The sequence below is a fragment of the Chanos chanos genome, chromosome 2 (genome assembly GCF_902362185.1).
Source record: "Chanos chanos chromosome 2, fChaCha1.1, whole genome shotgun sequence".
Classification (NCBI taxonomy): Eukaryota; Metazoa; Chordata; class Actinopteri; order Gonorynchiformes; family Chanidae; genus Chanos; species Chanos chanos.
In genome coordinates, this window is record NC_044496.1 from 24,619,930 (window position 1) to 24,632,910 (window position 12,981).

Below are 12,981 nucleotides of genomic sequence, written 5' to 3' on the forward strand. Positions count from 1 at the left end.
TCTTCTCCTGATGTTTCCTATTCCAAAGAAATAGTTGGGGTTTCAGACTAGGCAATTTAACCCATCAGTGATCAATAAAATGCATATTCACTGTGAAATTCCTACAGCTGGCTGCCCATTAATACTGTTGTGAACTTTAATGTTAAGATAAACCTATTTTGTATTAACGTTTTATCATTCTTTCAGTTTTGGTTTACTTTTTACAGTTTGATGTTTTTGCCCACTATTTAATGTAAAGAAATATACTGAGTGGTCAACACTGATAAACTGGAAAGGCAGAATGTTTGTGTGAGTGATGTGTGTTTGTTGATACTGTTGAATGAGTGTGTTTATGTACACATTGTGTGAGTGTTGTCGTCCTGTGCTTTATAAATCTTTAGTTTTGATGAGGGTCACGAGGGGCTTGTCATCGGCGCTGTAGTCTTCGTAGGTGATTGGCGTGGCATCGTACATGGCAGGTCTGGATTTTTTCCCAAACCTGAAACACACCAGGAATACACAGCATTTCAGAGTGTTGAACAACAACCAGTTTGTCAGACTGCTGACAGCCTGTGAGAACTAACATAGTACTTTGTACTAAATGGGTTTCCCTGCTCCAAATAGTGGTACTAATCTCTGTGGACAGGCTGAATGAGTGTATAACTGTAGATTCGGATGTACAGTGTCCTCCAGAATTATTGGCACCCTTATTTAACATGAGTGAATAAGGCTGATGAAAATTCCCCTTACTACTTATCAAATGACACCTTTACTCAGCAAATAAAGAAAATACATAAATTCCATATGAGCCCATTACCAAGAAAAAAGTCACAGGTAAAATTTCAGAATAAAATTTCACAAAATAAATTTTATTCTGAAAAACGTGTGTCGCAATTATTGGCACTCCCTCATTTAGTATTTGGTGCAACCCCCTTTTGCCAACAGAACAGTGCTGAATCTTCTCTAGGATCATTTTATAAGACCTGAGAGCAGAAGGGAAGGGATTTTCAACCATCCCTCAATGCAAAATCTTCTCTTCTCTTGTGCACTCTCTTCTTGAGTTCAACCCACAGGTTTTCAATTGGATTTAGGTCAGGGGACTGGGATGGCCATGGCAAAAGGTTGATTTTGTGTTCATTGAACCATTTTTGAGTGGATTTTGATGTGTGTTTTGGATCGTTGTCCTGCTGGAAGATTCAACCACAACCAAGTTTTAGCTTCTTGGCAGAGGCAGCCAAATTTTGATTTAAAATCAACTGGTATCTCCTGCAATTCATAATGCCATATATGTGAACAATACTGCCAGGGCCTTTGGTACTAGGTGCTTTTCTCTGTAGTCATCTTTCTTTCTATGCCAAACCCAACTTGAGCGTGTAGAGTCAAAGATCTCAATTTTTGTTTCGCCTGAGCACAGCACCTTGTCCTAGTTAAAGTTCCAGTGGCATCTGGCAAACTCCAAGGGCTTTTGCTTGAGGCGAAAAGATAGGAAAGGATTCTTTCTGGCATACCTTCCAAACAGTTTGTTGGCATGGAGGTGACATCTGATGGAACCCTGTTTTCCTGTTTATGCCACCTGTGAAACTGAAGTGCTTTGTTGTACCCCAGAAAATAGCCTCTTGCCATAGATACTTTCCCTTGTTACAAAGTACAGAAGTAATGCCCTCTCCAGCTGCCTTATCACCTCCACAGGCATCCCCATCTGTCCCGGGGATGACGTCACAAGGGCTCATCTAGTTCTCAGGAAGGGGACAGCCATAAAGTAAAAACAACCCAACACTGTCTGTTCTGTGTTTTAGATTAGAGTTTCCGGCATCATCAATGTAACTATCTGTGTAGAAGTTATTCATCTCTGTCTACATCTTGACTTACTGATTTATGCTGACTGTACTGTCTGTCTGGTATACATACAATGCCTTTTTGACTGTCAGGCAGTCACTTCTTGATCCTATGCTTGAGGTGGCTCCCTGCACAGGTTGTACACTGAAATAAACTTCATGTCCTTGATTTCGCCTCCCTGGTCCTTCTCCAATTGTTGGCGCTGACAGAATGCATCACATCTTATGGTAGATCTGGTGACATGGTGACCCCAAAATGCTACCAAACTCTGTAATTCTGAAACTGTGGTCTTTGGAGATTTTTTTTTACTTATTTGACCATCCTCCTCACTGTGGCTGCTGACAAACTAGCCTTGTGTCCGCTTCCAGGTGGGTTCATGATAGGATTGAATTTATTAAACTTCTTAATGATTGCCCTAACTGTTGATATGGGCATTTTAAGTCGAGCAGCTATTTTCTTGTATCCATTCCCTGATTTGTGCAAGTCAACATACTTTTGCCTTCTCGCAATGCAATGCTCTTGAATCTTTCCCGTGGTGATGGATGACTAAGGGATTTGGGCCCTGTGTCACCTCATTTTTATACCCCAGTGAAACAGGAAATCATTGATGACTGCCTAAAATTCCCTAAACACTTAGGCCAACTTAAAATTAGTTAAATACGCATGGGATCATATTTCATGTACATTTCCTTAATTCCTATTTCCTGAGGTACCAGTAAATGTGATTTTGTTTTAAAAATTTCTCTTTCACTAATGGTTGCTTAATTTTAAGACTAAACTTACCTCAAATAAAGGTAAGATTTTTCTCTTTTTCCTATTTTCAATATAATATGAATAACTGATAGAGTCAATTTTTTATAAGCCTTTTCAACCATCTTTAGCAAGGGTGCCAATAATTCTGGAGGGCACTGTAGGTGTATTGACAGTGCACAGATGTGGGTACCTAGCATGACGTATGGATGCTATGGCATTGCTGAAGTCGCTGTCTATGCTGCGGCAGTTATAGAACTCTTGGTAGGCATGGCGAGATGAGCCCTGATACTCAATCCGACTGATGCGGCAGATTCCCACGATGAGGATGATGAGCATAAGGACAAAGGCCACACACAGAGCTCCAATGATGATGTAGAGGGAGTGACGCGGCATGTTAGTGAGAGTGTCCACTGGGTGAGCCATCTTCCACTGAAGGTCTGAGAGAGGAAATTAGAGCGTGTCAAATGAGGGGAGGAGAGAGAGGGGAAAGAGAAAGAAAAAATTAAACACTGTGTTCTTGGCTTCTTCAGGCAAGGAGCACAAACACAAAGCCACTGTCACCAAGTAAAGTAACAATAACAAAGCAAGCAAAGTAGTTCTAACACATGGAGGAAAAACAATAGCTTGCCATTGAGTTTACCTGTTTTCTCTCTGTCTCTATTTCACATTCACACACACTTCCTCTTTCTCTTTAAGTCACGTTTCACACATACAAACATCAAACAATGTCTTTAAATAGCAGCGTAGAGTAGAGTAGCAGCTGGTAAGGCAAAAAGGTCAAAGGTGAACTCACGGATTTCACAACTCCCTCCTACCCATCCAGGTGGGCAGTGACAAGTGTAGCCATTTGATTGGTCGATGCAGGTGCCACCATGATGACAGGGGTTGCTTTCACATTCATTTACATCAACCTCGCAGTTTTCACCTTGGGAAAGTTGTGAGTAAAAAAAAAAAAAAATCATTCTAGCTATGTGCAGGAGAAGAGACCGGAAAAGAGTCAGCCATAATGCTTTGTAATTTACACTCAACAAAAATATAAACGCAACTCTTGTTTTCACTCCCATTTTCATGAATGGAAGAAAAAGATGTGAGATTTCTTCTATGCAAACAAAGGGCTTATTTCTCTCAGATTTTGTTCTCAAATTTGTTAAAATTCGTGTTAGTGAGCACTTCACCTCTGCTAAGATAATCCATCCACCTGACAGGTGTGGCATATCAAGATGCTGATTAAACAGCATGATTATTGCACAGGTGTGCCTTGGACTGGTCACAATAAAAGGCCAGTCTAAAATGTGCAGTTTTATCACACAACACAATGCCACAGACGCCAGATGTTTTGAGGGAGCGTGCAATTGGCATGCTAACTGCAGGAACGTCGACCAGAGCTGTTGCCCATGAACCGATTGTTCACTACCCATGAACCGAATGTTGCCCATGAACCAAATGTTCATTTCACTACCAAAAGCCGTCTCCAACGTGGTTTCCGAGAATTTGGTAGTACATCCAACCGGCCTCACAAACGCAGACCACGTGTAATCATGCCAGCCCAGGACCACCACATCCAGCTTCTGCAGTCAGGTCAAGACCCTGGTGAGGCCGACGAGCACTCAGATGAGCTTCCCTGAGAAAGTTTCTGAGCATTTGTGCAGAGATTCTGCGGTTGTGCACACCAGCTATTGCATCGGCTGTCTGGGTGGCTGTTCTCAGACGATCTCTCAGGTGAAGAAGCTGGATGTGGCACTCCTGGGCTGGCGTGATTACATGTGGTCTGCGGTTGTGAGGCTGGTCCAAGGCACACCTGTGCAATAATCATGCTGTTTAATCAGCATCTTGATATGCCACACCTGTCAGGTGGATGGATTATCTTAGCAGAGGTGAAGTGCTCACTAACACGAATTTTAACAAATTAGTGAACAAAATTTGAGAGAAATAAGCCTTTTGTGTGCATAGAAGAAATCTTAGATCTGTAACTTCAACTCATGAAAAATGGGAGTGAGAACAAAAGTGTTGCGTTTATATTTTTGTTGAGTGTATTTACACACACACACACAGTATGTGTACTCACCCACATATCCCTGTGGGCACACACAGGATGCATTTCTCCCTCCACTCTCACAGCGTCCACCATTCTCACAGTGAACCTTCAGACATGGATCCTTATATATCTCACAGTGACGTCCTTGAACACACACATACACACCTCATTAACATAATGCCGGCACGGGTCGAGGCCGTCAAGGCGTCAAAATCTCTAATTTCAAACACACATTCAGAAACACATACAGACCTTCATATTGTGGTGCGCACACACACTCATAGGCATTGATGAGGTCCCTGCAGGTGGCGTAGTTCTGACACGGAGCAGAAAGACACTCATTATACTCCTCCTCACAATACAAACCGTGATAACCTGAGAGAGAGAGAGAGAGAGAGAAAGAGAAAGGAAGTGGGAGAGAGAGAGGGGGAGAGAGAGAAAGTATAAGAGACAGCTTTGTTCATTTCTTTCAATCCCTCATATGCAAAAACATCGCCCACAAGGGATAAGAAGACAGACAAATCTGAAGATCTACATACACAAAGAAATTCCAGGACAACTATTCACCTGTAAAAGAAAACCAAGGTGTATCCATTGTATGAACATGTTACATGTTTATGTCTCTTTTTAATTGGGTGCAGTGCATTACACAAGCCACTGGATGGCAGCAATACATTAAGACTGGTCCTCTGGATGGTTACACTTTTTCTCAGTGGGTTTTTCCATTTAGAAGACCAAGGGCATGCAATGGACAAATCTGTGTGTGTGTGTGTGTGTGTGTGTGTGTGTGTGTGTTTGTGTGTGTGTGTGTGTGTGTGTGTGTGTGTGTGTGTGTGTGTGTGTGTGTGTGTGTGTGTGTGTTTAAAATGTCAAGTGCTCTCAGAGGCATATGCCTGCAGTGGCTTTTCCCCAAGGCGGACAGAAAATAGGCGTGAAACCTGAAATATCACTTGCTTTTACACACACACACAGACACACCATTTTTGGATAAGGTTCGTCTGAATGCAGTGACCTTATTGTACAGTATCATCAGAGCGCACAGCTGCTGCATTCACAGCTCACAGACAGAAATGTGTCTGATCACACAAGGCAAGACGGATGGTCGCCATAGCAACCAGACAGAAGTGGAGAGAAGCATGAAAAATGATGAGAGAAGAGTGTTTATCTGTGTGTGTGTGTGTGTATGTGTTTATATCACTTGTGCATTACTGTATTTCCATGGTTTTCCTTTATAATGATACAGGAGAGAGGGAGATATTCACATTTACAACAGCAGAAGACACACCAAACCACATTACGCAGTGCTCTCACCTGGCACACAGAGACACCTGTAGCTGGTGCCCACACTGCGGCAGATGCCATGGGCACACGGGTTCAGGGCACAGAAGTCCACTAGCTGGGCACAGGTTGGCCCGGTGAAGCCAGAGGTGCATGAGCAGCCAAAGCCGAGGCCTGTACCCTGAGGGTAGCAGGTCCCATTATTCTGACATGGACTGGAGGCACAGGGATCCACTTTCTGTTCACACAAACTGCCCTGGTACCCTGAGAGAGAGAGAGAGAGAGAGAGAGGATTTACTACTTGCTCTTACCTCCTACATTCATTTATAAAATCCATTCAGAAACAGTCCCTCACAATGATACAGTATAACCACAGTCAGACCCTTCACTGTCTCTCTGGTGTATTGCAGTGTGTGTGTGTGTGTGTAAGTTTGTGAGTTACAGTCTCCTCTCTCAGAAACATGCAGGACCTAGCAGACCCCCGCAGTTTTCCCATTTGCCACGTTATAAATGTCAGTCACTGAGGGTGAATTACAGACTCTGCCCATGACTCCACCCATCCCAGTTATCCTCTGGGAGCTCCTTTGTGCATTAGCCAGATGAAACTCACACAAGCTGCCAGAGTCAACATGGCTATATTTCATGATTAACAAAGAGGATGTACAGATAACAGATAGCTCTTAGCATCTCTCCCTCTGTATTTTTTTTTTTTTTTTTTTGCTATCTTGCTCTGTTTCTGTCCTCCTGTGACTGCGAGTCATGATGGAGGAGTCCAGCTGAGTGTTCAGACAGAGCCCATCAGAATACTCCAGCCCTCAGGAACCTGATCAAGGCTTCATGCCGGGTGAGTACTTGTCACATAGTAAAGAATGTGGGTCTGTATTTTTACATGTACACATGTATGTATGTATGTATGTGTCTGTATGTGTATGTGATCAAGCTCCTACATGTTCCATGACTGACAGTCAAAAACTGTACTGGCTAATCTAACAGACACATTAATGGGTGCTGGAGTCACCACTAGAGGGTGTTCAAATATAGCAGTCTCTTCATAACTAAACACTTCTAAACACTAAATACTTCCTCATTATCTCTGTCCACACTCCTCCCCTCTCCAAAGAGCATGGGTCACTTCCTTTTCTCGTTTGTCCTCATCCTGTTTTTTTCTCCTTGAGCACTATTCCTCCTCTTTTTTTGTCACTCTCTCTCCTCCTCTCACTCTTTGTGCTTATTAAGAGGGCTCTGCTTGGCAATACTGATCAGCAAAGAGAAATATTACAGTGTAAAGTTAGCAGTCCTTACATTTTATAACACAGTGAAAAATTCTGTGTGCATGTGTGTGTACTCGTGCATGCGTACATCTTCAGAGATCAGGTCCTGCTGTGTTCTATGGGGCAGTACTAGGCTGTGTGATATACCTGCACTCTGCACCTTCTTAACTTAAATGTGGTTGGCTTCTTTAGTGGCTGGTTCAAGGAGCGGACAGAGGAGACCCAAGTGCTGGGGCTGTATGAAGAACAGCATAGCAGATCATGGGATGCTTGGTCATAACTGACTATTGATCTTGAGATGTCCACTAAGAACATCTTTGTGTCACTTTATTTGGTGCTGTAGTGCTATAATTGACTTTTCCACCTCAAACAATGAAGCGGTTTTGCTATCTGTTTTCCCTCTGAAGCTAAACTGTGTGACACCTTAATGTATTCTTTTTCTTTTTTTCTTTTTAACAGTTTGTAGCAAGACTTTTTGTGCTCCAGCCTGTTTAGTGCTGGCAACCAGTTTTCATAATCTGGAGTATGTGCATCTCCAGTTCTCCAGTAACCTCGGAGAAATTTGGGACTTTCTAATGAGGTTAATAAAATATTTAACGTAGAACCATTATCTACAATGTCACCACACTAATTGGAGAGCACAAAAGTAGCTTTCATCTCATATTCTTGCCACATTTCATTCCCACTGTGATAGACAACAGCAGCAGATTGGGAGTCCAACTAACCTAGATTAAAAATTCAACTTGGCAAGAATTATTAACAGCATACTTCATCCTGACTCAATCCTGAAGGGAATTCCACAAGAAACAAAGAGAGGTATAAATCTCGGGTTCAGATGTACTTGTATGAGCATCTATGCGTTAAAGTGCTGGTCTATGCTATACATAATGATACTAACTAGGGTTATGAAAGACGTAATTGGTCCAAAATTAGCACCTTTGTTCTCAATAATTCAGTACGTACGATGCCTAGGTTTGTTTGAGCTGATTTTGGTGTCTACGTTGTCATCATAATGAAACAGATATGTGTTTGGTGTTGTTGCGTCCTCAGGGATGCAGAGAGGGTTGCAAGGTCCCCAGGATTAATTGGAACAACTAGGAGAAGTTTAATATAGGCTACACAGTGACACAGTTTAAGATATGGGACTGCAGTTAATTCAGGCTAAAGGCAAACACATATGCGCACACAAAGAGAGAGAGAGAGAGAGAGAAAGAGAGTTGAAACATACTTTGGAGACAACATTTGATTACCCATGGCTATAAGTGGGTCCAGTCTGGACTACTTTAGGATGATAGTTAGGTTGGGTTCTACCTGGACACTAGTTAATCACATACAGTAACTACTGCAACAACACTTTAAAATAAAATAAAAATTGAAAATGCACTAAGTAACACAGTCTTCATCTAAAAGTGAAAAGAAAGATGCAACCGAAGGTAGACTTTGACCAGTAAACACCGATACCATAGAACTGTAAAATATTACATCCTTATAATCAAATCTGCCCCAGGTTTAAGTTGTTTTGTACTGACACTGAACTACTCTGTCACTAAATTGCGTTTTTGCTAAGGATGAAATTTCATGAATTGTTCTCAGAAAGGTTTTGGGGACACACAACGCAAACTCAGGCAGAGAATCCAGGAGGGAGAGAAGAAGCTTCAGGAACTGAGAGAGGCTTTAGTATCTCACAAGGTAAGTATCAGTTAGAGGAGAAGAGAACAGCTGGTTAGAAGAGCTGTTTCAGACATCTTCAGAGTTCAGTCAAGGCTGTTCCCCACTCAAGCTCTGAGAGGGACTGCGTTGGGAGTCTTTGTTTACCCTCTTTGCTCTGTCTGGACTCCACATAAGAGTGTGTATGTGAGCTGCCTCATAGGGACCCCTCTCTTTTCTTATTGTCTATGAACAGAAGTCTGCACAAGCAGCAGTGGAGGACAGTGAGAGGATCTTTACTGAGCTGATCTCCTCTATTGAGAGGAAACGCTCTGAGGTGACAGAGCTGATCAGAGCTCAGGAAAAGGCTGCAGTGAATCAGACTGAAAGATACCTAAAGCAACTGGAGCAGGAGATTGCTGATCTGAGGAAGAAAAACACAGATTTAGAGCAGTTTTCACACACAGAGGATCACATCCAGGATCACATCCATCCAGGTAATATTGTCTCTGTGACCATGTTTTAAAAAGAGCCATCTCTCAAAAAGTTTTCATGACTGCTCTAAACTGTCCTTGTGTGTTTGAGCTCCATCTCTGTTTTTTGCCCCCTCTGGTACAGGCTTTCCAGTCTGTCTTTGGTTCTACTGAATGTCAGGATTTGTCCAGGATCACCATTAATCCACGCTTCACTTATGAGAAAGTCATCGATCACATCGCTAAACTGAAAGAACACCTGGATAATCTCTACCACCAGGACATCATTACGATAAAAGGAGAAGGTTTGTGAAATATGTGTGGTCACCTGCGCAACAGTTGTCAGTTGTGGTCCAGAGTCTATGAGAACACAGTTGTCTATGTTCATTAGATATGACACAGAGTCCCTCTCTAACTCAGTCGTGATCACTGACAGAGGCTTCTCTGTTGTTGCAGGCAGAATCAGACAAACAGGGCTTATAAATTAGTATATTACATTGCATGACACAATATGGGAAAATGTGTAACTGGCTTCCAACACAATGGATGGAGAGAATGTGAATCTCATTTACTGAGGCAACAGCTGACAGAAGGCAGACTTAACAGAAGGTAACTGGGAATTGCAAATTAAGAGAAAATGGGAGCACACTTTTTTTTTTTTTTTTACCTTTTTTGTAAAACTGTGGATACTGTATTTCATGAGATTCTATAAGTTCTATGCTAATTAGGGGAAAACTTCTGTGTGTTTATCTCTGCAGTACGAGCTCTTAATGTCATTCAACCATTACCATTACCATTCAACCCATGAACAGAGAAGACTTCTTAACATGTGAGTTCCTATACAGACACATGTGCGTGCGTGCACACACACACGGATACCCAAATACACTGAAATGTATAGGAGAGGTGTGTCACCATCTATTAATATCCTTGCTAACAGAACTCAGAGTCAATCACAGAAAATAAGACAATCAGACAGAAATCAGACTGATGCACACTGATGTAATTCAACTCCAGTAATAAGATACAAAAGCAGTACAGTTATCCTTCATTTCATAAACATGTTTCCACTTAAAATCAGAAGCAAATCAGCGCAAATATGACACACCAGTCTCCACTTCACACATAGTGGTTCATCTCTATTGTCTCAGTGCTGATGTGTAAATAATCCAGACTGATACATCTAATGCCATGATCTCTCATACCTGTGGTATTTGCTATGAATGTGGCTATGATAATTATACATATGATCATATACATATGAATCAGATTCCTGTCTGAGTTTGTTTTGGGTATGTGTTTTTAGGGTCTGTTTAATACATTTATGCAATTATACAATGCCAATACAGTTTTAATGTCTGAGCCTAGAGCACTCACAGCTCATCCTGTTCTAAACCAACCAAACTCTACCACATCACACTCAGCTCATGTGAATTCATCATGTTACAGACAACAGTCATGAAATTAGCATTTTTTCATTTGAATGCTTTGTAAGTAATGTCTGACCACATCAGAATCCTGCCAACTCACACTTGATCCCAGCACAGCACACAGAAAACTACAGCTGTCTGAGGGGAACACTAAGGCTACAGCGACTAGGCAGTTTCAGTCATATCCTGATCACCCAGAGAGATTTGAAACATGGGCACAGGTGCTGTGCAGACAGAGTGTGTCTGATCAGTGTTACTGGGAAGTTGAATGGACTGGGTCTGGAGTTTCCATAGCAGTTTCATATAAAAACATTGAGAGAAATGGTACAGGTAAAGAGACGGTGTAATGACCAGTCCTGGACACTGGAATACTGTAATAACAAGTACTATTTCTGGCACAATAATAAATCTACTCAAATCCCTGCAGTCTGCAGCACCTCCAGAATAGGAGTCTATGTGGATTATAGTGCAGGAACTCTGTCCCTCTACAGTGTCTCTGACACAGTGACCCTCCTACACAGAGTCCAGACCACATTCACTAAACCCCTTTATCCTGGGTTTTGGTGTAATTATAACTCAACAGTGAAGATTTGTGACTTACAGTGAGATCACAATAACTGTGGTTCTGTAGATATGTTAAAACCACACCATACACATTAATTATGATGAATTGTTACAGTTCTGACTATGTACAAACTTGTTAAAAACCATATAGAGTAAAAAGGCAGAAACTGAGGGATGTTATTATGGGATGGCTGGATCAGCTGTTTCAGGCTGAATGTTTCAGGTACCGGCATACTGGTTCTTACTGTCAATTCATTTATATACATTTTCACACAAAATGTTTTTCCTGCTCTTGCACATGTAGAAAATAACTATATGATTCAAAATGATTGAAAGACTCTGGTACCCATATATTTAAGAAAAATGTATGTTTTTCCTTCCGCTTAATCACTCTACTCAGTCACAGTGTAAGAGAGTGGACATCACTCAAAACTCAGTTAAACAGCCTGTTTTAATCTCACAAACCACAGTCTATGAGAGCAGAAATGCACATTACATAAAATATGTTTATATTTTTCCTCTTCCTGCTAAATCACTTTGCTTTGTCATGACGTCAAAATATGCCAAATTAATGGAATAAAATGTCTTTTGACTTTGACAATATGTAGCATAATGATGCTAAATAATTTTACAAAAATGTGTGGGAGAGAGAAGGAGAGAAAGATGGAAACATGTGTGTGTGTGTGTACACATACCCTCTGGGCAGAAGCAGTGTGGTCCGTCCAGGGTGCTGGTACAGGAGGCTCCATTCCTGCAGGGCTCAGAGAGACAATGATCCACCAGAGTCTGGCACCGATCTCCCTCAAAACCTATCACACAACATTGTTCTTATTATACACACATACTTTATTACAAACACAGGTATGAGCACAGAAACGCACACATCTGAACAGTACAACACACAACAGTCTGTTTATGTGTTTAAAAGTTCACTGAACACAGAAAACAAAAACACATATAAACAAATCCACACTTCCTGCACAATACAATCACTACCACTCTAAGAAGGCAGTCTAGCCAATCACTATCCAATTCTCTGCCCTCAGCCAACCCACTGACATCAATCATTTCTAGTCTCTGTCACCTTCACATACCATATTAGAGAAACAGGCTGATAAGTAAGTAGCAGTGTGTGCATGTGTGTGTATGTGTGTGTGTGTGTGTGTGTGTGTGTGTGTGTGTGTGTGTGCGTGTGTGTGAGAGAGAGAGAGAAAGATAGACTGGTGCCACAAAATGAGCTCCCACATGTCCTGGAGGAAACAAGAAACAAAACTGCCTCGTTTCAGTTACTGTGAGATTACAATGGAAGTGTTACATCTCTCTCTGTCTGTCTGTCTATCCATATATCTTCCTCCTCTGCCCACTGATCTTAATGACTGAACATCCCACTGAAATCCGGTGAACTTTGGTCAAAACTGCAATTCTTCCACAGTTATCACTACAAACACTGTCTCCTTAACCCTTAACACATAAAAAGACATGCAAACACTCAAACACACACACACAAACACACAGAGAAACACACACACACACACACCTGGCAAGCAGGAACAGGTGTAGTTGCGACCGTCGTCTCCCTGTTTCAGATCACTGCAGGTGCCGTTGTTGTCGCAGGGTCTCAGGTGGCATGCATCATACTCCTCGCAGAAGATTCCAGAATAGCCCTCCTCACACTGGCAGTAAAATGTACTCTACAGTTCAGAACATGAGGGTTA

At 41.8% G+C, this 12,981-nt stretch overlaps 1 protein-coding gene across 1 annotated transcript in view; it reads right to left on the reverse strand.

Annotated features, from left to right (window-relative positions):
* Positions 1 to 366: 366 nt before the first annotated feature.
* dner (delta/notch-like EGF repeat containing) overlaps positions 367 to 12,981 on the reverse strand; it is a 38,484-nt gene continuing 25,869 nt past the window's right edge. The window contains exons 6-13 of the mRNA XM_030765184.1: positions 12,804 to 12,957; positions 11,962 to 12,075; positions 5,915 to 6,145; positions 4,856 to 4,978; positions 4,634 to 4,747; positions 3,362 to 3,493; positions 2,759 to 3,005; positions 367 to 478 (exon numbers count right to left, since the gene is read on the reverse strand). Of these exons, the coding sequence (XP_030621044.1) occupies positions 367 to 478; positions 2,759 to 3,005; positions 3,362 to 3,493; positions 4,634 to 4,747; positions 4,856 to 4,978; positions 5,915 to 6,145; positions 11,962 to 12,075; positions 12,804 to 12,957 (1,227 nt within the window). The remainder of the gene's footprint in view (positions 479 to 2,758; positions 3,006 to 3,361; positions 3,494 to 4,633; positions 4,748 to 4,855; positions 4,979 to 5,914; positions 6,146 to 11,961; positions 12,076 to 12,803; positions 12,958 to 12,981) is intronic.